The sequence below is a fragment of the Notolepis coatsorum genome (assembly GCF_963971535.1).
Source record: "Notolepis coatsorum genome assembly, chromosome: 20".
NCBI classification, from domain to species: Eukaryota; Metazoa; Chordata; class Actinopteri; order Aulopiformes; family Paralepididae; genus Notolepis; species Notolepis coatsorum.
The window spans coordinates 10,594,205-10,621,858 of NC_140184.1; the positions used below are offsets into that span (position 1 = coordinate 10,594,205).

The following is a 27,654-nucleotide window of genomic DNA, read 5'->3' on the forward strand; positions in this document are numbered from 1 at the left end:
AAGGCCAATCAAGATCCACGACAAGTCCCTCCCTAGCTTCCTGCTTTTACAGTAAACACATAATTACGTGGAATCGAATAGCATTCCGCTAGCCGTTTCATGGAGACTTTAACCCTGTGAATAGGCAATTAAAATTAAACCGCTTTTGGGAGTTGAAAATAGTAAACTGTTTATTCCCTTTTCCTTCTGAAAGGACAACACACAATGTACCGAAATGTTGAAGCAATTCGTCCATTGTGTGTTTATCTGCTGGGACCACATGGACACAGAGTGCTTCTTCCTTTCATGTAGCCAGAGTGCTTTTACTCATTTTGCTTGGATGGGAGTGTTTCCCCCGTCCACCGCCCACCGGCTGATACACAACCGAACCGCATTTGGCTTCACTTCAATGTGCGCCAAACAAAGACATTTGTATACAGCTGACTGTGTTTGTTTACAATGGTTTCTCGTGGGCATACTGCCTCCCACGCCTCAGACACGACTAGGATAAAGTCATTATAGGATAGAGGAATCTCTTAGGTTCATTGGGCAAACACAGAGAGCTATGGCGACCAAGTCAGGGGGCAGAGATCAGGTGTTGCACATGTAATTGGATTGAGGGCTTTAACCTATACTTAGACTATAGTTGGCAAGAGATGCCCAGACAAAAGTCACACTTTCATTCGACAGCGTAGATTGACTTCTCTTTTTCTCACACGAAATCTTTTGCTGCTTGGATGGTAGTAAAAAAAATATATATATAATAATAATAATAATATTTAACCCTTTCACTACCACACTACCAAAGGGTTAACCCTTGCACTGTGACAATACAGAAGGTTAACCCTTTCACTGCCACACGGCAAAGGGTTAACCCTTTCACTACCACACTACAGAAGGTTAACCGTGAAGAGGTTAACCTTCTGTAGTGTGGTAGTGAAAGGGTTAAATCCCCCCTCCTTCCTAAGGGCTTTTCTCATGTGTAACAGCATTACCCTCCAGAACCCTCTTACTATAGCATGGCCCTTCCCATGACAAATATCATGGCAGTTTGAATGTTTTTTTCTTTCAGTTTTACCATGGTACTGGCCACGATATCACTGTTATACTTAAATTATACCATGGTATAATCAAATGTAAACCATATGACACCGATGGTACAATATCATATTCAATATTCATTCACTAAAACTGAGCTATATGGTTCTTCATCAGAGGTACTCAATGAATCTCTCTATCTCTTGAGAGCGCTACAATTATACGCAACAGAGTTTTTAACCCACGAAGGGGAGAAGAAACATTTGAAAAGGCAAACCAATGATCCCAGGATGAAATGTAGTTGAAGCTCTATAGTGCTGGGAAGTATAGTGTATCGTATAAGGTGCACATTCAGGCAGACACACAGAGGCATGCATGTCGTAAACAATATAATAATACAAAAAAAACATGACTATTGTATTGCAAGATAACAACATCAAAGAGATATGTGATATCACACTGTACTTTGTACTACATTATTATTTATAAGGGCTAACGAGGTGAAAAGGGCGCGCTGTGTTTCTTCGATGCAGTACTATATACCTGTACTGTATGTCATGTATGTCCCTATGTCATAAATGTCATGATGTCATGTATGTTGTGTTGTATGTCATAAATGTCACTATGAATTGAAAATGGGGGACCCTGATGCAGTGGCGGCTCGTGAATTTTTCTCCAGGGGGGTCGATCGATACCAAAAATGTACATGTACCAAGGTAGCACAATGCCACACTGCACACAAACACGCGCGTGCGCACGCATCGCGAAACCACACACTGCTGTGTGCGTCAGAGAGCGTCGGTGAAACCAAAAGCATACGGATATTTAAGTAGGTACAGTTACAGTACAACTATCACCATTGCCATCAATCAATATGATCACAGAGTCCATGCAGCTAGGTTTCCAAACACTCACACCCCGATCTCAACTCTCTCTCTCTCTCTCTCTCTCTCTCTCTCTCTCTCTCTCTCTCTCTCTCTCTCTCTCTCTCTCTCTCTCTCTCTCTCTCTCTCTCTCTCTCGAAAATTAACAACACGCTGTGTGTAACTGAGGGGTACAATTCCCTGACTGTATTACTAGATATGATACTTACTACCACTACCTTTGTACTTAATATTCGGCCACCCAGTACACGGCATAAATATATTATCATGAACACTCTCACGTAGATGAAACGGATCCAACACAAATGTACGAATTAGAAACAGGTCTTTATTTCCTACACAGCGATGGTGTGTAGAATAAGCACTTAATCACTTAATTACATTTATGAATTGAAATAGTATGCACTTTTATGGCAAGGAGTATTCGTCGGTATATCAATAGAGAATGTCCAATCTCTGAAGGCGCAGGTGGTAAATATACGACCTGGAATAGTTAAGGAATAACAGCAATGATACTTTAATGATTATAGGCTGGATACACTAGAGGGGGTTAATCCGGTCGCTTGTAAGCCGACAGGAGTAGGAGGGGGGGGGGGGTAGAATCCGGCTGCCTCGTCTGGCCAAGGGTATCCCAGGTGAACCCACTGTAGTGCTGTTCAATGCGCCGGCGATCCTTGGACCACAGATGAAAGCAGGTGGACTCTTTGTGGGCCGGCTCTCTCCGGTCCACGGGGGAGAGACGTGAAGAGACCTCGTCTTGCAGAGCGTCTCCTCACCTTGCGTCCTCTCCAGGGGGGGGGGTTCCAACACACGGCAGTGTCGGGGGTCTTTATCCATAGAATAATCAAAGTATCCAAAGCATAATCCGTGCCTGGGAAGGCGGGCTGTCGTCGGTAGAATAATCCGGTATACAGGTCCACTCGCTCGTCGGCTCTGGGGCTCCTCGGGTGCAGCTTCACATAGGGTCAACCACCCTGGGTAAGCAGCCAGTTCTCTGCCCGAAACGATGGGGTACTGACTACGGTAGTATTCTCACCGCACGAAGCACTATATATTAACAGACTATTATTAGCTTAATAGACTACGTCCAACTCGACGATATAGTGCCAAATATGACTATTCAAATATTAATATACACGATGTCTCAATACCGATGGTAGGCCGAACTTGGCCTTACTCCCACACGTGGCATCGCGGGGAGGCTTTACGTCTGTGACTCTATTGGAGGGTAAGAAACTGGACTGAAAAGAAAGTCCTACTTTAGTAGCGCAGTATATATACGCACTATGAACAAATAGTCCCATTAGTGGTGCGGTAGCCAAATTCCTACGCGGAACTAGGACTTGTTCGTACATGTCGAGCGGTACGTTTGAACTGGGTCTGAGGGGTATGGCAGCCTGGCACCAAGGTCTCGACCAATAGTAGAATGGAGACTATTATGGGATGTTCAGTAGGCTAGAATGGATATTCAATGCATATTATACAAGGAATATACAAGGGATATCAGGGAATATTAGAGAATATACAAATACAATTAAATATATATATATAAATAAATATATATATTCGGTTTAATCTGGCCCTTCACAACAGCCACCCCCTGAATAGGTCCCAGACCTAATCAGTTAAACAGAGACAGATTAATCGCGTTGTCTATTTACACATAAGGGTTTGCTGTAGGGGTCAGTCAACTTCACAAAGTCATAGGGTTGTAGGGTCATGGTCATCATCGATTGTGTCTGGGAGTCGAGGCAGTTCTATGAGCCTTGCCACGGGACGGGTGTAAGTGCGACCCTGGACGAGCACTTCAGCTGCTCGGACCTTGCCGTCGGCACCGGTGATCACTTTGCTTACGCGGCCGGCCGGCCACATAGCTCTGGGCAGTGATTGATCAATAATCATGACGACTGTTCCTTCTGTCAAATTGTCTCTCTCCTTTACCCACTTCTGGCGGGTCTGTAGAGACGGTAGGTAGTGCAGTAGGAAACTGTTCCAAAACTTGTCGGCTAATACTTGGCTGTACCTCCACATTCGTCGGCCGTTCGCTTCTTCAGGCCGGTACATTGTCTGTGGTAATGCAGGATCTAGCCGCCCCATCAGGAGTGTGTTGGGGGTAACTGGGTCGATATCCGCCACATCACTGGAGACATATCCGAGGGGCTTCGAGTTAAGTACTCCCTCAATCTCCGTGAGGACTGTCATTGCTCCTGCGTGATGTACATCCTCATCGTATTTCTTTATAATCAGCTCTGTGACCTTGTGTCGGCTGTTCAGTACGATCGGGTATTTAATGTCATCCGGTAGATTGGGGGCTCTGCGTAGGCGACCACCCACTCTGATGAGGGTATGAGCGTCGCTCTCGGGGGCCAGGTGAATTAATCTGCTGTCGGATGGGACGGGCTTTCCTCCCTGTAGACAGGCCAATTCATCGGGGAACGAGTCTCTCTGGGCTCGCTGCAGTAGAAGCAATTCTGCTTCCTCGTAGTTAGCTGCTGACATATCAGCGGGGGACTTTCACTCCGGGTGGTACCGCAGGAATGTTCTTTGTTGTGCACTCTCTATGGACGTGCAATCGTTTATGTTAGGGTCGGTGGAGGCTACGGTGCTCAATCCACAGAACACAGACTTCTTAATTTCCACCTCCTCTGGACTTGCTTCCCTCGGGATAGGCATGGGCCACTGTCCTTCCGGGAGTCTTAGGAATGCGGGGCCGTCACTGTAGACATTGCGACGGGTGAGGTCATCCAGGGGCATCCCCCGGGTGATGACGTCAGCTGGGTTCTGTTTTGTATCAACGTAGCGCCACTCTGTTTCTCCGGTTAACTCTTCGGTTAAGTCTTGAATCTCGGTGACTCTGACTCCCACGAAGACTTTGTACTTGCATGAGTCCGATTTGATCCAGGCGAGTACCGTCGTGGAATCTGACCACAGGATTGTTCTAGACACCGGTATGGTGAGCTCACGTTGGATGAGCGTGGCTAGGTGCGCTCCGGCTAGGGCTGCGCAGAGCTCTAGACGTGGGATAGATTGTTGCTTGCGTGGGGCTATTCTCGAGCGGGCGAGGACAAATGCTGTGTAGATCTCTCCCCCCTGGTCTTGGGCCCGCAAGTAGGCTACTGATCCGTATGCGACCTCTGAGGCGTCACTGAAGACGTGTAAGTCCATTTTACATGTCTCTGGCCTCACCGTGGGTGGGAAGTAGCTTCGGCGCATATTAACGCCTGGGAGTGAGTGGAGCTCCATCTCCCACTCTCTCCAGGTGGATGCAAGGTGTGCGGGAATGGGGTCGTCCCAGCCCTGGTCCTTGTCCCACAATGCTCGTACAATCATTTTTGCCCTGGTGGTGTACGGTAGAATACATCCTAGCGGGTCATATTGTCGGGCGAGTGTTGTGTACTCCGCCGGCCTTCCCTGCTCCGTAGTCAGGGGCTTGTGTCTGTAGTGAAGCGAATCTGTTTTGAATCGCCACACCAATCCCAGGGTCATCTCCTGGGCTTCTCCCGGGATTGTAGCCATCCAGGTCTCGCTGCTGGCTGCCTTGTCCTCGGAGGAGAGGCTGCGCAGTACTTGCGGATCGCTGCTGGCCCACTGCCTGAGATCAAAGCCGCCTTTGATCAATGAGGCGCGGAGTTTAATCAGGAGAGCCTCGGCTTCTTCCTGGGTTGAAAGGCTTTGTAGACAGTTGTCTACGTAGAAGCTGTTCTTTACGCTGTGTCGGACCTCTTCGTCCGCTGCTGGGTCCTCTGCTACATGTTTCTGTAGTGCAAATGTCGCACAGCAGGGGCTGCACGTCGTTCCGAAGGGGAGGACTTCCCATTGGTAGATGGCTGGGTGCTCATCTCCTGGCTTCTCTCTCCATAGGAACCGTAACAGGGGCTTGTCCGCCTCTACTAATCTCACCTGCAGGAACATTCCTTTAATGTCCCCGCTGATGGCCACCTTTTCCTGGCGGAAGCGGAGTAGAACGCCGAGTAGGGAGGGGCCGAGTGTGGGACCGGGCAGTAACTCTTTATTCAGATTTTGGGATCCGATCTGGTAGCTGCAGTTAAATACTATGCGGTCTTTACCGTTGTGATGGACCTTGTGGTGGGGCACGTACCACGATTCAGTGGTCTGGTCAGCCTCTTTAATGTCCATCTTTGTGACGTGTCCCGCTGTGATGAGCTTCTCAATCTCAGCGCGGTATACACTCTCTTGGGCGGGGTTCTTGGCTAAGCGCCGCTCCGTGTTCAGCAGGTACCGTTCTGTGGCGTCTGTCTTGGCGTGGAAAGTAGGCATTCCTTCTCGCCGCAGGAGTGGCGTGGCGTATCTCAACACGCCGTTGACCGGGACTCTCTTGGTCCCTGTCTCGAGGAGGTGAATTGCGTAAATGTCATCTTTAGAGCGAATGTCTTTCTTTCCGTTCTTAAAGGGCATTTGTTCCAGGGTCCATAGCCGCTCTACGTGTTGCAGGAGTGCGGTTTCTCCCTCTGTGACTCGGGAGTGGAGACATCTAGTGGCTGTACTTCGGTTGAGAGATTTGGTGAGCGGGCCTTGGAGAGTCCATCCCAAACGGGTCTCGACTGCTGCAGGACAGCCTCGAGGTCCGGTATGAACCCGGTCTATCGGGACAATGAGGTCTGCACGGTCGGAGCCTATCAACAGGGTCGGCATAGCATTGTCTATGAGCGGGATCGGTAACTTGCGCAGATGTGCATATTTCTCCATCAGCTTGGCGACGGGGTATGTGTCCTATTTCTTGGCTGGTGAAAGCGTCTGCAATCTGGTACCGTCGCTCAGGCTGGCCGCTTGCTGCGATAGAGAATGAGACATTCTCGCCCTTTATCGTCTTCAAATCTCGTCTTATTGTCCGAATTGTCATTTGGGTTTCGCTTCCCCGCAGCCCTAGCTGGGCCGCAGCGGAGGCGAGCAGCAGGGTCTTCTCTGACCCGTCATCGAGGACGGCGTAAGTGTCCAGGACTTTATTCTGGTAGCTTAGTGTCACACGCACTACTTTTAGGAGTACTCGGGCTCCACTGCTGCTGGCGGGATCGATGTACATGACGCTCGCTTTGCGGCTGGATGGTGCAGGTGAAGGGCGCCGTCTGTTACTGTCGTGAAGTATGTCCAGATGGGCTCCATCGCATTTGGTGCACCTTTTCTTTAAGCGGCATTCGGCTGCCATGTGTGAGCGCGCACAGCGAAAACAGCGCTTGTTGGACTTTATCCATTGACCTGCTTCCTCCGCGTTCAGCTTGGGGAAGGAGTCACATTGCGCTAGCCAGTGTTCTTTCTCACAGTAGGGGCACACTATCTTCCACTTCTCCGTTCTGGAGGGGGTACTGTGGCTCCTGCTGCTCGGTACTGACTCCGATTGGTGCATCACAGTCACCGATCTTCTTCCATCATTTAGTCGTCTGGTTCCTTCTCTGGAGCCAGGGGTGCTCCGTCCGAATGTATCTAGCCGTAGGCTGCTGACTTCTCTCGCCAGGAAGTCTGCTAGATCGAGGAGGTTCGGTTCGGGGCCATTCGGGTCTCTGTGGTCCCTCTGCCGCCTAAAGCGCTCCTGACGAGCGGGCGGCAGCTTCTCCAGAATCCTTTCCACATTTGAGTTGGCGTAAAGTTCATACTTCCCCTTCTCTCTTTGCGCTCCCAACATCCCTACCAGGGACTGCACTCTGATGGACAGGTCGTCCAGTGCTCGATTGTCTATTGCTGGGGGTAAGCGGTCGATGTGTCGGATCTCCTGGATCACGTAATCCCATATGCGCCCATACCTCTGGTCCAATGCTACCAGCGCTGCTGTGTATGGGGTGGTGGAAGTCGCGTAGGCGAGCGCTATATTATGTGCGCGGGGCACCTTTAAGTGCTGCAGTAGGATGGCGTATTTGTGGCGTTCATCCAATACATCCACCAACATGGTCTCCAGACACATGCGGAGTTCTGTATACTGGGCCCGGTTCTCTTGGGTGAAGTCGGGTACCATAGGCGTGCCAATGTATGACGCTGACTGTGGATACATCGGCGAGCGTTGGGGGAGAGGCCTCCTAGGCGAGTCTCCTCCCGCTCCTTGGTATGGGCTGGTACCGGCAGTGTACCATGGCCCGCTTGTCCAGGTGCTGTTCCTCGGTGCGGGTCGTGCGTCGTGCTCACCCGTGTATAGAGTCGGGGGTCTGTAGCGCAGCTCCGCGGGAGTATAGCCTGGGCTGTACCGGACCTCCTGGTCCGGTAGAGTACTGTGCTGTCTTCGGGCGTGGTTCTCCTCCTCTTCCTCTTCGTCTTCAGTTAGGTCATCCAGTGCTTGTAGTCTCTGGTTTAGCCTCTCCACAGGATATGCTGCTCCTTCCCGGTTGCTAGGTCTCGCTTGGACCGGTGGGGGGAGGTGGTCTGTGGGGGGTATAGACCTCGTCTGTTGGTCAAGTTCAGGGTTGTTTACTCGGCTAGGGGATGCCGCCCTGGAGGTGTGTCTAGACGAGTTCCTGGAGCCTCTGGCGGAGGGAGAGGGTGTTGTCCGTCTGATCAGCTGTTCTATTAGTTGCGACTGCTGTCTGTCGCGCGCTGCGTCCCGTTGAGCACCGGCTCGTTCTCGGGCCACATTCTCTTCCATCTGAATGCGTCTTATTTCTAGACGTATCTGCTCGTGTTCGCTTCGCTGCTGGATCTGCAGTCGATCGCGTTCACCCTGGAGTCTATCGCGTTCAGTAGAGGCTTTCAGGCTGACGAGGAATGCCTGCTGTAGTGTCCTCTCTGCCTCGCTGGGAGAAGGCGGTTGTATAGGGGAGCCTTCCCTCGGGGTACTCCTTGCGGAGCCTTGGAGTTCTATCTCCACGGTGCTCTCCCCGTCTTCTTCCGTGCCGAGTTCTCTCTCGGTAGCGTTGTATTCCTCCCGGGACTCATCGGGGACTACTTCTTCAGTACTGGCGGGGTGTGAAGTCATGTCTGGTTCCCACTGGTCCCCACCGTGAACTTGGTCAGTTACATTAGAGCCCGTAGGGGCCTCTATGGTCGGGGTAGTCTGGGCGTTGGGGTTAGACATACTTTTACTTTCTAGTTTTACCGCGTTTACTGTTAGTAGAAGACTAGGTTGTTGACTGACAGCGTAAGCCTCTAAGTACTGAGGGAGCCGTCATTCGCGCTGCGGGCGTTGGTTAGGAGGATCGTTTCGTGGAGTGTTCATCATAGGCCATTTCAATATTAATAACACTATATTAATATTACACTAATTACCATCCGGCTCGAAGGACCAATTGTAACTGAGGGGTACAATTCCCTGACTGTATTACTAGATATGATACTTACTACCACTACCTTTGTACTTAATATTCGGCCACCCAGTACACGGCATAAATATATTATCATGAACACTCTCACGTAGATGAAACGGATCCAACACAAATGTACGAATTAGAAACAGGTCTTTATTTCCTACACAGCGATGGTGTGTAGAATAAGCACTTAATCACTTAATTACATTTATGAATTGAAATAGTATGCACTTTTATGGCAAGGAGTATTCGTCGGTATATCAATAGAGAATGTCCAATCTCTGAAGGCGCAGGTGGTAAATATACGACCTGGAATAGTTAAGGAATAACAGCAATGATACTTTAATGATTATAGGCTGGATACACTAGAGGGGGTTAATCCGGTCGCTTGTAAGCCGACAGGAGTAGGAGGGGGGGGGGGGGTAGAATCCGGCTGCCTCGTCTGGCCAAGGGTATCCCAGGTGAACCCACTGTAGTGCTGTTCAATGCGCCGGCGATCCTTGGACCACAGATGAAAGCAGGTGGACTCTTTGTGGGCCGGCTCTCTCCGGTCCACGGGGGAGAGACGTGAAGAGACCTCGTCTTGCAGAGCGTCTCCTCACCTTGCGTCCTCTCCAGGGGGGGGGGTTCCAACACACGGCAGTGTCGGGGGTCTTTATCCATAGAATAATCAAAGTATCCAAAGCATAATCCGTGCCTGGGAAGGCGGGCTGTCGTCGGTAGAATAATCCGGTATACAGGTCCACTCGCTCGTCGGCTCTGGGGCTCCTCGGGTGCAGCTTCACATAGGGTCAACCACCCTGGGTAAGCAGCCAGTTCTCTGCCCGAAACGATGGGGTACTGACTACGGTAGTATTCTCACCGCACGAAGCACTATATATTAACAGACTATTATTAGCTTAATAGACTACGTCCAACTCGACGATATAGTGCCAAATATGACTATTCAAATATTAATATACACGATGTCTCAATACCGATGGTAGGCCGAACTTGGCCTTACTCCCACACGTGGCATCGCGGGGAGGCTTTACGTCTGTGACTCTATTGGAGGGTAAGAAACTGGACTGAAAAGAAAGTCCTACTTTAGTAGCGCAGTATATATACGCACTATGAACAAATAGTCCCATTAGTGGTGCGGTAGCCAAATTCCTACGCGGAACTAGGACTTGTTCGTACATGTCGAGCGGTACGTTTGAACTGGGTCTGAGGGGTATGGCAGCCTGGCACCAAGGTCTCGACCAATAGTAGAATGGAGACTATTATGGGATGTTCAGTAGGCTAGAATGGATATTCAATGCATATTATACAAGGAATATACAAGGGATATCAGGGAATATTAGAGAATATACAAATACAATTAAATATATATAAATAAATATATATATTCGGTTTAATCTGGCCCTTCACAACACTGTGAGAGAGAGAGAGAGAGAGAGAGAGAGAGAGAGAGAGAGAGAGAGAGAGAGAGAGAGAGAGACCAAATTAACTCACTGTTTACGTGGTCGAGGAGGGCTTGATAAAGTGTATAATTATGTCCACTGTTGTCCCCAGACTGTTGACGTATATCCACTCTGTCCAGACTGCATCCAGATTAGCTTGTTAGCACAACACAACAGTGCTGTGATGAATGAATGAATGAGTCTGTCTTTGCCCATTTCCGCGTCGAACAGCCTGCAAACTACCTGGCGTTCTATCGCCCTGCTCTAAGACAAACTCTAACCTTAACCAACTTTGAAAGAGTGCCTAAGCTTAACCGTCGAAAGAACTTGCCGTCACGCTCTAAGACAAACTCTAACGTTACCTTGTCCTTAACCTACTTCGAACGAAGGGTGGCTTTCCCAGTGTAGAAACTGACGTCGGCCAATCAGAGAGCGTCTCCGCGAAATGCGGCTACGGAAAAAAACTGTCGTCGGCCAATCAGAGAGCGTCTCCGAGAAATGCGGCTACGGAAATTATAGACGCTGCTTGCTTAGACCGCTTCAAAACGCGCCCGGCTTCCATCATAATACATCATATTTCAACGCACAGCACGTTACGCACTGATTGGCTGCGACGGATACAGCGATGAAACCAGTGCACGGCGTGCACGCGCACTCAAAGCGCTATTGCGTCTAGCCCGAGAGAAATGCGGCTAGGAGAAATGCGGCTACGGTAACGGAACGTATTCTCTATCAGACAGAGTCGTCACTTCCTGTTCAGGAAAACGATTATTTATATTTGATATATTAACGTTATATTGTGCATTGGAAACACAAACATACTTAAAATGAGTAAATATTATTCATTTTAAACATGTTTATATTATTTATAAGGCTATAAAAAAAAATAAAAAAAAAATATTTCTTGTTCTTCTCTCTTTTAACCAGGGTTAACCAGGGGGGGGCGGCGCCCCAGCGCCCCTAGTGGCGAGCCGCCACTGCCCTGCTGTAAACAAGACAAACGTCTTTCTCTGGTCTGCATCCCCTTAACAATAGACCTATCTCAAACCCTGCCCTCTTTTCAGTGGCGTCGCATGGGTAAAATAACTGGGGAAGCAAATTTTTTTTAAATACAATTTTTATTTTATTTATTTATTATTATTATTATTTTTTTTTATAGATATATATATATATTTAAGCCAAATAATATTTTGACAAAATTAAAATGCACACTAAATAAAAATACACATTTCAAGTGTAAACATACAGCTAACTACTATTCCATGGTCTCGATTTATTTTGACAACCCGTTTTGTTAACCCGGAACCGGAAGTAGTCCAGCGAGGTGTCGTTTTGTTTACATTCACCAGACACCAGATCAGATCACATTATGTTACCTTAGCTAGCAAGCAAGCTATAAACGGGGGACAGTTTAACGTGACTAATAAGTGTCCTTGAGCAAGACACGTGACGTAACCCCTAATTGCTGTCGATCAGTCGATGAGCAGGGTGGCACCTTGCATGGTGGCTTCCGCCGTCTTTCACTGTAAAAAAAACTGTTTTTATATGTCTGCATTTTATGTGCTCATTTCGTGTCTATTCTATTCTACTACTTATTGCACTGCACTATTGCACTATTTTACTCTGTCTATTCTATCTTACTCTTTTTATTATTGTCTATTTTTAAAGCTGAATTAAACCATAAACAAGGTGGCCTGTTGGGATGTTATAGATCCTAATGTAAAAAGCTGATTTTATATGTCTGTTACAGGTGTGTGTGTGTTTTTAATTTAAAAAGTAATCACTCACCCATCCTATTTGTAGAGGAATGGTATCCTTCTCTCCTTCATGTTGGCAAAACAGTCAATAACTCTGTCATAGAACACTTTGCAGGTCTTTAGTTCATGCAGCACAGACGCTTCCATCGACATTTTGGCCAAATGTGTGAGTCTGTCTTGTCCACAGCTGTTGCGTAGGTAGGTTTTGACACGTTTCAGACAGGAGAAGGACCTTTCAGCTGATGTACTTGTCACGGGAATGGTGAGCATCAGTTTCAGGAGTTTGCATACCTCGGGTAAGGAGTTGAACAGTTCATCTTTAACAAGTGATTGCAGCAGCTCACCTGGTGGTTTGTGGAAGGAGGCATCAGCATAGACAACCTGTAACTAATTTTTTATCCTCTGGTCGTCAAAAATCTTTGGGTAGGCCTGGAGCAGCTGTGTGAAATCCCCGGCAGGAAACTCCTGGAAGAACGTGGGGAATAGGTTGTGGTCCACGAGACGGAAAAAGAGCAGGTTCTTCATATCTGCAAATCTCTCTCCCATGTGAAGTGTGATTCCATCAATCACTTCATAGTACAGTCGCCTGTAATGGTCCTGGGGGCCTGGGTTGTTGTCAGCGTGAGGGTTGAGTCCTGACTCATAGTCATCCCATCCACGGCGACATATTTTCCGTCTTTGGTCTTCATGTCCTACTGTCTGGGGAGTGGCGGCATATATCGCTTGGAACTTTGTGGTACTTCGTATAGCCTTCAAAGCATCTTGTGTACTCTCCACTCGTACACAGACATTTCTCACATCCAGAGACTTGCTCTGTAGAGCCTGAAACAGTGGTTCTGTTATGCCAAAAATGGCCTGGAAAACCCCAAGTAAAAAAATAAACATGAACTCATTCAGTTTTTGTTTAAGAGCACCGCTCTGGGAGATTGACTCGTTGTCCCAGCCAGGCTCAGCAATGATCCTATCAAAAACAATATTCAGTGATCTTTGGCCTTCATGTATAGCATGCACTGCTCTGCTTTTGAAATTCCACCGTGTGGCACAACCACCTGGTACCGGAATGCTGTTGTCAACCTCGGTCAGCATAGCTGTTTTTTTGCATGACCGGGTAAAAAAGTTATGAAAGCTGTCAACAGCTGCAAAAACACTTTCACATCTTGGATATTGCTAACCCCCTGAGCTAAAACCACATTTAATTTATGGGCATAACAATGAATGAAGAGGGCATATGGACACTGGATTTTCACAAGAGCCTGGACACCACCTACCTCGCTGCCCACTCATACAGCTCGCCCCATCATATGTCTGACAGATCAGTTTGGCTGCTGGGTTGTATCTGCCTATGGTTTCCATGACAACAGCAGTGAGTGCCGCTGCATTTCTCTCAGCGCTCACGTCGATAAACCCCAAGAACCTCTCGCAGATAACAGATAACTCCGCAAATGCATTGATTAGTTCGACAAAATTGCCTCTGTTGAGGCTTGTTGCTGACTCGTCGTGTCCTCTGAACGCCTGTTCCTGCCTCCCCAAATATGTAACAGCCATTATGAGCTTCCTCAAAATGTCTCTGTTTTTTGAGAGCCTCGTCGATCCTGACTTTACCAAAAAGTTGTAGCTTCAGGCTCGCAGTGATGTGTGATTTAGATTTTCCGTGCCGGTCAATGGACCTGGACAGATTGGCGAGGTCTGAATATCCTGTGGTGGTCCAGGGATTGTTCAGTTCAGCAGGACCCGCAGTTGGCGCTTTGTCAAATAGCAGGCAGCTCCAGCAGAATGTCCCCTGGTAGCTGAACCTGTTAGCCACTCGGTTCTGGTGTAGTTCTGTGCATTAAAATGAGCGTTGTCCCTTCACAAGCCTTGGCTGAACAATACACAGCTGTGGTGTAGGCCTTCCTTTACGTTTTATGTCTAGCTGTTTTTCGAAAGGCAACTTTGTGAAGTCATGAGTGACTAAATAATCTACTATATTATCTAGATCTGCCATTATGGTGTTTGTTTTCTTACAATGGCACTGTAGTAGACTGAGTGACGACAGACAGTTTGATTGACAGTTTGATACTACTAATGGTTGTCACGTTAGGTAGTCAGGTGGAAACGTTCTGACCTGCCCCGCCTCCAGGGCGGAAAATGTGCAGAGTGCAGAGGGGATGCCAGACAAATTATTCTGCTCACAGCCCCGTTTTAAACTTTTAAGGTGTGGGCAGGTCTTTAGTCAGCTCGAATCTGATTGGCTAGTATCGGTTTTGGACTCTACATACATGAATCACATGGTTGAGGCTGGAGAAAGACACCTACCCCCTGCCTCTCCTCTAGCTGCAGTGAGCATAGTGAGTCTGACAGTGTGTTAGAGAGAGTGAGAAGGAGAAGAGGGAGACATTAAAAAAAAAAAAAAAAAATTATAACACAGATGCACAGATGAAAAATAATGTAAACTATATTAAAAAAAAAAATATATATATATATTTTTTTTTCCATATTTGATATTTGATATTAATTCATATTTTGATTAGGGAGGCCTGGCTTCCGTTGGCTTCCATAAGGATTCGCCACAAACTTTGTTTGTCCGAGGTAAGCGACAGTTGTGATTGGAGGATCAAGAAAAGAGGGCAGGGTTTGAGATAGGTCCATTGTGTGTATTGAGCCGTACTGTATTGTACCCATTCTGCAATCTGTTAAATAAAGTTTTCATTCATTCATTCATTCATTCATTCATTCATTCATTCATTCATTCATTCATTCATTCATTCATTCATTCATTCATTCATTCATTCATTCATTCATTCATGCAGCTGAAGTTGTATGAATCACTGTAGCGTTTCTGATCAGAGCAGCTGTGTAGGTTCGCCGGGCTCCCCCCCCCCCCCCGCTGTGTGTTCTGTCCTCCGCTCAATGCGTCAATAGTTTGACTGAAGTATCTGCGAACCAGTCTACAATCTGATTTACAGCTCACACGTATCGGGTCAAATGGCAGCTGAGGTCTTGGCTTAGACAGACACCCGCAGCTTAGCTGTGTGGGACGGAAGGTCTAGGTCACTAACGTTTTGAGCTGGGAAAACAGTTTGTAACAACAACGGTATATTTTAAAAGAGGTGAAAAGAAGTTGAAAATAATAATAATAATAATAATATATATATATATATATATATATATATATATATATATATATATATATATATATATATATATATATATATATATATATATATTATTATTATTATTATTATTATTATTTTTTATAATAAATAAATAAATAAATAAATATTATATATATAATAAAGACGCTAGGAATGTAATAATATTTGACAATTAAAGAAAAATTATAAAAATGTAATATTTAGTCATATATCAAATATGAATCTGAGTAGTGAGATATTTTCTTTTCTTTCTTTCCTTTACTTGTTTAATCTGTGAATTGTTTGTTTCTTTGTATATTGTATGAATTATTATTTTGTGTAAATTAGGTTGTACGCCGACCATCAAGTGTTGGTTTAGTTCAGGAATAGGGGGCAGGTAATTATACGATTTCTTCTTCCTATACTTTTGCCCATGGTAGAACTGGATTCATGTTTTTGTATGAAAACTGTATGACTTATATTACTTCCATGTGGCAAATACGTTATCACTCACTAACTAACTGCCCCACTGCTGTTTTTGGCGTAAAGTGACAATTAACATTGAAATAATTCAGTATATTCAATAAATACATAAATTCTGCCCAAAAGCATTTAATAAATCTTTATTAGCAATTCCATAAATGATCTATTTTGAATTTGGCGTTACTTGACTACAGTACGTCCCTCACCTGATGTATCACAGGGAGTGAGAATGACTATTCGTCTCTGCTAATATGAATAGCTGACAGGAAAGAGGCCCATGATGTCCCCTTGCAATGCAATTCCACTGAAAAGTCTATATCGGAGAATGAAATATGGAAGTAGTTAAAGAAAAAAAATAGAAACTTGTGGTTGAGCCTCAGGACATTTATTTATTCAGACACGTTGGCAAGTCATAAGCACAGGGGGCAATATTTCACCCACAAAAGGCGGCTCTTTGAATGTGTCCATGAAACCAACAAAACCTCCTTGTCAACCTGCCACTCAGAATAATGTACTACTTAGTATTTATGAATGGCTAATGGCTTATAATTATGGTTTATGGCCAAAATCGGGAATTTCATGAATTAAATTACTCCGTTGAGTCTTCTGAAGTATTCTTTTTCTTCTGATATTTAAGTGGATCCAAAATCCACAAAATCCATTCTGTCGACTGACGTAAGACAAACAGAACATTGGCCATGCTACACTAAACGACCACACAGAGACAAACAATAGCAGAGTGCAGCGGGAGACAACAAACAAGGGACCCGTACAATCCAGAGCTACTTGAGATACTAAGATATTATGTCAATAGCTATTTTAAACATGGACCTTTTGCATATCCCATTAGGCATACGATACATAGTCTAACCTACACTTGCTCTCTGTGTCAAACAGATCAGAAGGCGATGTCAGACATAATGCTGCCCTTTGAGCAAGAAGGGGTTCAGTATTGAGCTGGAGAGCATTTCTTCAGCTCTGTTGATATACAGTTAGGGGGTTCATCCAACACATACATCACACCAGTGTAACATTCTGACCCTCTTGTCAGGCCATGGACTGTCCCATTCTCCCATGCTTCTCCATGTCTATCCTCTGTCCTGTTGTCTCTGTCTCTCTCTCTTCTCTCTCTCTTCTCTCCCTTCCCCCCCTCTCTCTCTCTCTCTCTCTCTCTCTCTCTCTCTCTCTCTCTCTCTCTCTCTCTCTCTCTCTCTCTCTCTCTCTCTCTCTCTCTCTCTCTCTCTCTCTCCATCTCCTGTTCATATTCCCTTGCTAGTTTAGTGTTTAGTATTTCTATGTATCAGCTATCTATGATCCAACACATACACCGCACCAGAGGTTACCTTAGATCCAGCACCTACAGTACACATCACCTTTATTCATAAACAGCCATAGTCCTCTTAGCTATGAGCCCTATAACCTGGTGGGAGAGGTCATATCGGAACACAGAGAGCGAGAGAGAGAGAGAGAGAGAGAGAGAGAGAGAGAGAAGAGAGAGAGAGAGAGAGAGAGAGAGAGAGAGAGAGAGAGAGAGCGAGAGCGAGAGCGAGAGAGAGAGAGCAAGAAAGAGAGAGAGGGTCGTCTTACTCACCGACCACGACAGGGAGAACCCTCATGGCTTTCCTCTCCCTCCCGTTTATCTTGGCCCTCTTCTTCCTCTGCTGCAGCTGGTCGTAGGGGATGGTGGGGACGGAGTTCTCCCGGTACTGCCGGGGGTAGGGACACTCCGCCTGCATGAACTCGTCTTGCTCCCCCAGCCGCGACTGGGCCAGGTCCCTCTCGATGATCCTGGGCAGGGGCATGGGCAGCGGGCCGGGGATGGTGCCCGCCGGCGGTGGGGGCAGCGACGGGGCGGCGGCGGCGGCGGCGTGCTGGAGCTTCCGGCACACCTCGATGCTGTTCTTTAGCTTGGCCTTGCGCGACTCCTCCCAGCGCTTGAGGCCGCGGAACATCCCGAAGTAGAGCAGGAGCATGATGGGGCAGGGGATGAAGAAGGAGCAGACGGAGGAGTACACGATGTAGTTGTTGTCCTCCAGCTTGCACTGGCTGGGGTCCCGGTTGGGCACGTCGTTGATGCCGAACATGACGGGCGACGCCACGGCCAGGGAGAGCAGCCAGGTGGCCCACAGCAGGAACTTCTGACGGTTGTCCACGTGTTTGCGGTTGTAGTTGAGGGGTATGGATATGGCAATGAATCTGAAAGGGGACAAACGAAAAGAACAATTACAGATGTTTTACTGGAGTTACTTGTGCGTTAGAGGCTGCACCGTGGTCCAATGTTTCCTAATTCTGTATTAGGAATGAATGAAAATAGTTTTTCTCCAGCCTCTGCCTGCCTTGTGACTTGTTGATTAAAGTGATATACGGTATTATGGATTTGCTCAAAAATAGATCCCTGGTAAAATTATTTACAACTACTGTTTAATTATGCTTTGCACAAGTTAGGGTCTGCTATTCAATCCCTTAGAGATAATTCCTTAGTTATTTAACATTCATTTTAGTGGATGTACAGTTCTTGGCAGTAAAGGCTGTAAAAAAGATTAGAGATCTAACCTTTTATTGAGTTTCTTCAATAAACGCTCGGTAATGCCGGGGAGGTACATGTGTAACGTTCGGTAATGTGGGACGGACCTCCACGAGCAGTATTTGGAATGGCGATCAGATAATTGGATTATTTCTTATTCATTATATATTAGGGTTTTACTTTTTAAAGTTCATATGAGTCTTTGGGAACTCTTAAGTGGTCCTTTTGTATGATAAGAACATTATTTTCTCTTTACTTCTAACAGACCAGAGGCTAATGTCCATCAATACATTTTAATGGGACTTAATGGTTTTTGGTGTAACGACCCGTAGTGGACTTTCTTAAACTTAAATACAGGATATGTAGATGACTTCTGGCGGTCATTTTGTGCCTGAGGGTTCAGAGAAAATATAAACCCTCACCCTCCTGTCACTCTATGAAAGTAAGTTACGGATAGGTGCAAATTCAGTGACCTTTTCCTGTTATTTTTCTCCATTAACTTCCATCGTAAAATTGGACTCATAGCCCATTATGGTTTATGCTAATTTTATGCTTATTTTATGTCTGCAATTTATGCATTGCTCTTGATCTGCCAATTTTGTGCTTTTGTCTTTTTTTACTGCTGTGAAGCACTTTGAGCTGCAATTCTATATGAATACGGTTGTTATTATTATTATTATTATTATTATTATTATTATTATTATTATTATTATTATTATTATTATTATTATTATTATTATTATTATTATTATTATTATTATTATTATTATCATTATTATAATGTTAATGTAGGTGGATATCAGGTTGTGCAAAAGATTCTCTATAGGTGCCTTTACCGTTAACTCATTCAACGCCAGACCCGATGAAGCAACATTCCATATATACACGAGGAGACATAATACCAATAACCTAGCATTGATTTCAGGAAGATTCGATAATCAGGCGAAAAATGACAACGTGTTTAGTGTATTCCACTAAAGGGCTATTATCGCGTCTTTTCTCTGAAGCACCCAAACTATATTCATATTCAAAACGGTATAAAGCGGAAATGTACGGATGAAAAAACAATCCGTTTTGTACATGTTGACTGGAAGCAACTCACTGACAATCGACGGGTGTATTAGACCCATAGCTATAATATAAGATATATTTTAAGCACTCGCAAATCTCGCAGTCCCCCCATTGATTAAAGCGATGGCGTAATAACGCCCTCTGGTGCATTAAGCGATGGCGCAGAATGAGTTAAAGGCCCAGTCAATGATCCACATGTGAACTAATGGGTAGTCCCACCAGCAAAAAAACTAAAAGAAAGCAATGGAAACATGGTTTCATCCTCTAGATGACTAACACCAGACAGCAGGTCATTCTTTTTCATTATATTTGCTTTAAAATGTATTTTGTGGCAGTAAAATGTTTGTTATGATGGTTGATAAACCAAATGTAGACACTGTCTACACTTTATGATCATAGTCTGACTGTTATAATCACAGCACGGGCATACTTCACTCCCCCTCCTTTTCCCCTCACGTTCACCACACACTCCTCTTCATCCCCCTCTCCATCCACCACGCACTCCTCCTCATCCTCTCTTTCTCCATTCACCCCTCCATTCACCCTTATACGACCAGCATCACTCCACTTCACGTCACCTAGCCCAGCTGCACCTCATCCCCCTGATTCACACGCTGTCAGGCACCTCACTCCTCACAGCTGCATCCTATCCCCCGTTGACGAGGTGCCTACTTCTACTCCACGACGCTGACCAGAAGTCGTCGTGGTGTTAAACACCACAACCCAGATACGACGTCTCTACCTAAAGCTCTGCTGGAATCTACCTTTGTATTGCCTTGCTCTAACCCGTTTCTCCTGTGCCCCAGGACCACTGTTCCTGTGTGACGTCCTGCCTGGACGTTCCCTGTCCCCGAGGAGGACCAATTGCTCGCTCTCGCTGCCGCAGCTGCAGCCCCAAGACAAGAACAATAACCCTGTTCTATCCCCCCCCAATTCCTGTTCAACTGCTTGCATTAAAACCGTTGAAACGCTCCATTCTCCTCTCCTGTGTGTTCAGCAATTGGGCTGTGTTCCAGACCACATTCTCACACTGACAGTAGGCACACAGTACTCCTCACTTCCAAAGATAGCACTGCAACACTGGATTAAACATTTAGAAATGTAATGTGTGTGAATATATTGGGGCTTTACTGTTGTCCATCAGCGTAACTAGTAAGAGTAAGATATATACAGTTATATTATCGTATAGCTTATGCTCTGCTCTATTGGAACCCTATCCCTTATCAATCTAATACTGAATAAATTTCTTCACATGTACACACCCATCCGCCTGGCCACACCCACATCCGCTCCTCTACATAAGCGGGGATGTGGCCATACTAACAGCTCCTTCCCTATTTTCACCACCGAGTATACACCACTTGAGTTTAGTGCCAAAATAGTTGTTGGAAAGGAGCTACGTGGACATTTGTATCTTATTTTTCTCTCTCTCGCCAATTTACGAGAAAAGCTAAGACATAATCTCTGCACCTTCGGGGGGTTCGAGTGCTCACAAGGTCACCCTTCACCAGCGCTTCTCCATTGCCGCATCCGCGGTGCGTCGTGGGGCAGCTCTGACTCCACGGTCATGGCAGTCGGATACGCCCGGGCGGCGCCCGGTGGTGAGTCTGCCTCTCCGAGGGCCCATTGAGCCGCCATCTCCCGTGAGATGGCCTAGTTCCGGCCCTGGTTCTCCCGCCAGTGGACAGTCGGCCGATAGGCAGACAGCTCCTCTGGTGGCTGGGGATTTGCGACACAGACTCTTCGCCTCTGCTCGCTCCCGTCGTAGGGCGGCAAACTGCAGGGGCGAACGGCCTGGCTTTGAGGTTGTGCCGGAGCCGGACGAGAGTGCTCTTGCCTTGTCTCCATTTCCGATGGAGACTGAGGATCACATGGAGGGGGCGAGAGCGCTCTTGTTTGATGCCCCAATGGAGACGTATCATTCTCCCCCTCAAGGTGTGGCAGGGAGTGTTGCGTCTCCTTGGGGTCCCTTGTTCTCCGGTGTTGGGTTAGAACCTCCGACCCTGAGACAAGATGCCCAGGGACGTGAGGGACGCAGAGGGAGGTGGAGGGTGGTACGCAAGGGGAGTTGCTTGCCTTGTTCCCCGAGCTCATGGCGGCCGCCGCAGCCGCTAATGGCGTGGCGTTGCCGCCGCCTCTGCCTGCACCTGTTCCTGATGACATGATAGGTAATCTCTGGCAACGTCGTCCTGTGAGAGAGACGGGCGTTGTCTGCCCATTCTTCCCGTCAATGGAGGCCTACGTGAAACAGGGACAGGTAATCTCCCGCATCACTGGCCTTACCCCCGCCTACGTGCCAGTCACGCGGGTGGCGGGTTTGGTCCAGGGGCTAAAGGACGGGGTGTCTCGGCTTGATAGCCCGATGGCATCCATACTTTGTCCCGAAATGGTGTGGGAGCCGTTGCGGAAGCCGGTTCCCCAAGGGAAATCGGCTAGGCAGATGGCTAATTGGAGTGACCAGGCGTACATCGCCGCAACTCAGAGCCTAGCTGCGACTTATAACATCACGCAGCTAGCGCGCTACATGTCGGGGATGATGACGGGCGGGTCGGTATTGGATGACCATCAGCAATATCTTCACGCCCAGGCGGCTGGAGCCATCCTGCACCTTACCCAGCTGCAGGCGATAGCCGCCGGGAATGAGCGTGCCCTGGCCACTCTATCCCAGCGCCACCTTTGGCTGGAGCAGGCGTGGGTGCCAGAACAGAAGAGGATTCCCCTGCTCACGGCCCCCCTCTCCGATGCTGGGCTGTTCGGGTCGGCCATGCAACAGATGACGGCTGCCTGCAGAGAGATGGAGGAGGAGCGCTCTGTGCTCAGTGTGTCACAGGGTAGGGAGAGGGGGGGGGGGGTTCCCTGGTCCCACGCCATATTTGGGCAGGTGGGTCACGGAATTCCCCCCGCCATAGAGTACGTCACTGGGCGCGTTTCTATTGGTTGTGAGACTTCCGAGAGTTTTTTTCAGGCTCCATGTTGTGGACTGCTGTTATTGTCAAGTTTGGGTTATGCGGTGCGTGAGAACTTTGTTTTCTGCTCTGCACTCTGTTGCATATGTATTGAGCTTTTGGTTACGTAGCTCAATGTTACATATATCTTTTCAATTATTACTCACATGAGAGGTCTCTCTGGGGGTTCCCTGTCTCCTCTCTTTTATACAGAGTAGGGTTTTTTAACAGGGGTGTTTTCCCTCGGACGCGTCATATGGGACCCATATATGTGTCTCTTGGCCAGCTTCCTGCGGCTCGTCCCAGGTGGCTTGGAGGGAACGTTATCTGGGTTGTTAGAATTACCATTGATGTGTTTTGGGTCTCGACGTGTACATAGTGCTGGCCCTGGGTGCTTCTGTGTGGAACCACGCATGGGCTGGCGCGCCTTGGTTGCTCATCATGGAAACAGCGTTTTTTATGGAGCAACTAGGATGGAGTTTTGTCTCTTCCGAGCGCCAGTGTACTAGGTTAGTCTCGACAAATTCTCGTTCATCTCTGGGGGGAGATGACGGAATAGATCAAAGCATTGGCGGAGGGGTCTCACGCCCTTGGGGTGGGCCACCGGGCGCAGTGCTTTTATGTTCTGACCGTCTTGGTGGCGCCCTCTGTGATGTTTTTAGATCGACACGCGTACCTGTCTTCGACCAGGCCATGAACCTAGACAAACATGTCAAAACACTCACACGCACCTGCTTCTTTCACCTCAGAAACATTGCAAAACTATGCACCATCATATCTCACTCTGAACTAGAACTGTCCGTGCATGCTTTTATTTCCTCTAGGCTTGACTACTGCAACTCACTTTTCACCTGTCTCACCAAATCATCCACAGACAAACTACAAATGGTCCAAAATGCTGCAGCCAGGCTACTCACAAGGTAAAAAAAATCATGTCACATCACTCCCATTCTGGTATCCCTGCACTGGCTCCCGGTACACTATAGAATTCACTTCAAAGTCCTCACTTTCACTTTCAGAGCACTTCACGGTCAGGCCCCTATCTACATCACTGAACTCATCCATCCCTACACCAACACCCACTCACTCAGATCTGCCGATCAGCACCTCCTGGTGGTCCCCAGGTCCAGGCTGAAAACAAGGGGTGATCGAGCCTTCGAGGTGACGGCACCAAGGCTCTGGAACGCTCTCCCCCTGGACCTGCGAACTGCCCCCTCTGAAAACTCTTTTAAAAAACAACTAAAAACACATTTGTTCAGACAGGCCTTTGGGCATACATAGGCACTTCTTCTTGTCCTCACTGTTCTATAGTTTTGTTTTAATTAGTGAACATTCTTTTATTCTACATTTTCTATCTGGTTTCACTGTTTTTAACTACTGTTTGTTGTTGTTGTCATTTATTAATTTATTTCTGATTTTGTTTTATTGTGTTTTTATATTAAGCTGTAGTGTAAAGCACCCTGTGCATTCGTGCTGTGAAGGGTGCTATATAAATAAAGGTCATTCATTCAATCATTCATACCTACCCCCCTCTTAGGACTGGGGATGGTGGCGTGATTAGGACACGGGACTGGTTCTGGTCGCGCCGGACCAGGTCAGTTAACCCGTTGTCCGCCGGGGCGCAGATCTGCTGTTCTGGTACCCTGAAAGACTTGTGCTTTTTCGGGGGGGAAAATGCCGGGTTGGCCCGGGCGTTGCAGGGTTTGATGTTATGGAGGTGTTCGTGGTTATGTCACTGCGTGTTATCCTTCACTGTTGCTTGGTCCATATTGTGTTGTACCTTGCGCTGTGCTAAAGGAGCCTGGTTCTTCTCCATTCTTTTTTCACCCCTCTCTTCCCCTGCTTGGTGGGGCTGGGAGGGGGCTGTCGAGGTGGTTCTTTTGTACCCCTCTGGCATCCCTGTGTACGTCCCGGTCTGCCGGGCCCAGGTCCGGACTCGTTCTCGTCGACCTGTTGGCCTGGATTAACCCCTTCTTGAGAACTGAAACACTTGTACTGCTGTATAGCCGGTGTATACCCGCAGTTGTGTTTCGGAGTTTTTTTTGGGGGGGTTATAGGAACAACCGCCTCCTGTTAAACTAAACATAGGGAGGTGGTTGGTTTCCCGGTGTGTTGGTAGCGGAGTCGACTCTCGGGTTAGGCCGGGCTTGACCCCGTCTGCCTGTGAGTGTGCCCCCGCACCTTTCATGACGTCTGCCAATCATGTCAGCCTTCTCTGTCTCTGCCTCTCTAGGGGGTCAGGTTTTTTTTTGTGGAGGCTGCAACATGGTGCACAGCATACCGAACGCCCCTTCCGCCGGGGTGCTGTTTTCAGCAGACCCCTGAGGCGCCTGTCTAGTCCGCAGTGCTCCGGGCACAGGTCGAGTTGTGCTTTTGACCTGTTGCCTGGATTGAGGGATCAACCTCTTTGGGGATTGTCTCCCCGGTGCACTGCCTGGTCCCACTGTGTTGTGGGGGTGTAGCCTCTTTAGAGTGCTTCAGGGCGGCGTGCTGTAGGGGGGAAGGGCCTGCTCTTGGATGGGCCCTGTCCGATACGCTGGCGATGTGGGGGGTGGTGTCACTAGTGACCGCCTGGTGGGGTCTCAATGCTGCGGCCTCGTTGGCCTCACCAGGCCCCCTTTTTTCCGGGGGTTCCTGACCCTTCCTGGGGCTGGGTCCTCCTTCGCGCTCCGCTGCTACGGCCTTGCCACGGGGTTGGGTTCTTGACCTTGACCCCGTGTTGTAAGTCCCACGGTCTGCTCACCCTGTGCGTTTGAGTCGCTAAACCCTCTTCGCACAGTCGGATCCGATTCCCTCCCGTCCCCCTCTAGGGGGGCCGGTTCTGATGGTTGTGGGGGGCCTCAGCGGGTACATTTGTCGAGCTTCCGCTCTGCTCAGCTCCTGTGTTCCAATAGAGCAGAGCATAAGCTATACGATAATATAACATACGGTTATCCTATAACCATAGTTATATGAGTATAGCGAGCGCTCTGCTCTGACTCACTGAGGACCCCGTGGTCTTCGCCTTCGGTGGTGAAAGACTTGGGAAGGAGCTGTTAGTATGGCCACATCCCCGCTTATGTAGAGGAGCGGATGTGGGTGTGGCCAGGCGGATGGGTGTGTACATGTGAAGAAATGTATTCAGTATTAGATTGATAAGGGATAGGGTTCCAATAGAGCAGAGCGTTCGCTATACTCATATAACTATGGTTATAGGATAACCGTATGATATAGATATAGTAAAGGACTATGTGCATCATGTTTTATTTACATCTCTACTGTTAAAGGGAAAATTCTATTTCCATATGTGGGGTGACAGTGGTTCGGGAGGTAGAGCAGTCATCTGGCAATCCGGAGGTTCCCGGTTCGATTCCCGCTCCTCCCGGGCAGCGTGTCCTTGAGCAAGACACCTAACCCCTAATTGCTCTTGATGAGCAGATTGGCACCTTGCATCGTTGCCTCCGCCATCGGTGTGTGAGTGATGGTAAAATGTGAGGAACAAATTGTAAAGCGCTTTGGATAAAAGCTGCTGTATAAAAAAGCAGCCATTTACCATTTATATGTTATTTCTATACAGCTCAGTTTCGATTTGTGAATTATAAATAAGTCTCTCCTTAAAGGGATGGTTTGGATTTTTGGACACTAAGTAGTATGGAATATTTGCTAGTAGTGTAGTTGATGCAATGCCATTAGCTCACTCACTGAGTCTAGTCAGAGTTCTGGTCAAACCGGGGAGAGTCAAACAGGCAAAAAGGTGTTAATCCACACTTTAACCCTTTCACTACCACACTACAGAAAGTTAACCCTTTACTATCACACTACATACGGTTAACCCCTTCACTGCCATACAACAAAGGGTTAACCCTTTCACTACCACACTACAGAAGGTTAACCCTTTACTATCACACTACCTACCGTCTGTAGTGTGATAGTAAAGGGTTAACCGTCTGTAGTGTGATAGTAAAGGGTTAACCTTCTGTAGTGTGGTAGTGAAAGGGTTAACATACAGGCAAGAGCTTCAGTCACCAAAAACTACAATCTGTGCTTCTCAAGTACAGTATTTCCATACTTGATTAATATTGGAACGTGGCCCCTCACAGCGTCACAAGGCTGGGCCGTGTTCCAACATGAATCGAGTATGGAAATACTTGAGGACCATGGATTTTAGTTTTTGGTGACCGACGCTTTTGCCTGCCTGGTATGGATTAACACTTTTTTTGTCCCGTGACCCCATTGTTGACCCGGGCAGCGGGCCAGAACTCTGACCACGGGACTCGCTGTGTAAGCTAATGGCATTGCATCAACTACATGCTAGCAAGTATTCCATACGACTTAATGTCTAGACATCCAAACAACCCCTTTAACCCCTTCACTACCACACTACAGAGGATTAACCCTTTCACTACCACACTACAGATGATTAACCCTTTCACTACCACACTACAGATGATTAGCCCTTTCACTACCACACTACAGAAGGTTAACATTTCACTACCACACTACAGCAGGTTAACCCTTTCACTACCACACTACAGAAGGTTAACACTTTCACTACCACACTACAGACGGTTAACCCCTTCACTGGCACACTACAAAGAGTTAACCCTTTCACTACCACACTACAGCCAGTTAACCCTTTCACTACCACATTACAAAGGGTTAACCCTTTCACTACAGCACTACAGAGGGTTCACCTTCTATAGTGTGGTAGTGAAATGGGTTAAGCTGAATACCAGAGACAAGACTGTAGTGATGATGACATCCGGAGACAAATCCTAGAACTTCTACATAAACAATGAATCATAGAACAACCCCCCATTAGGACACTATGACAGTAGTGGATACTGTGGATTCATTGGATACTGATTTCACTGGGATATTTCTGATTCAGAACTATACGCCCTACGTTTCAATAAAACGAATTAGGATATAATAGCTGTAATAGATATAATGAGCCCACAAAGTTGATAACTGATTAATTGTCAAAGGACCAACTCCAATATGTGTCACTTGATGGTATCACAAATTCAACTCTTGATTCTCATATTCCCAGCTTAAGGAGACAGTTGTCTGTATTTATAGATATTGACATAACTATCCAAGATAAATTGGAATAGCACAAAGTAAATTTTGTTTTATTTAAGGTGGATTTTCCCTCTAATTACATGGGTTTCAGTCTGGTTGTGATTTTACTA

General features: G+C 47.2%; 1 protein-coding gene across 1 annotated transcript in view; it reads right to left on the reverse strand.

Annotated features, from left to right (window-relative positions):
* The window catches only part of drd4b (dopamine receptor D4b), a gene marked incomplete at its 5' end in the record, with an annotated part of 35,948 nt that overhangs the window by 5,349 nt on the left and 2,945 nt on the right, over window positions 1-27,654 (reverse strand). The window contains one exon of the mRNA XM_084337651.1: window positions 17,532-18,136. Coding sequence (XP_084193777.1) covers window positions 17,532-18,136 — 605 coding nt within the window. The remainder of the gene's footprint in view (window positions 1-17,531; window positions 18,137-27,654) is intronic.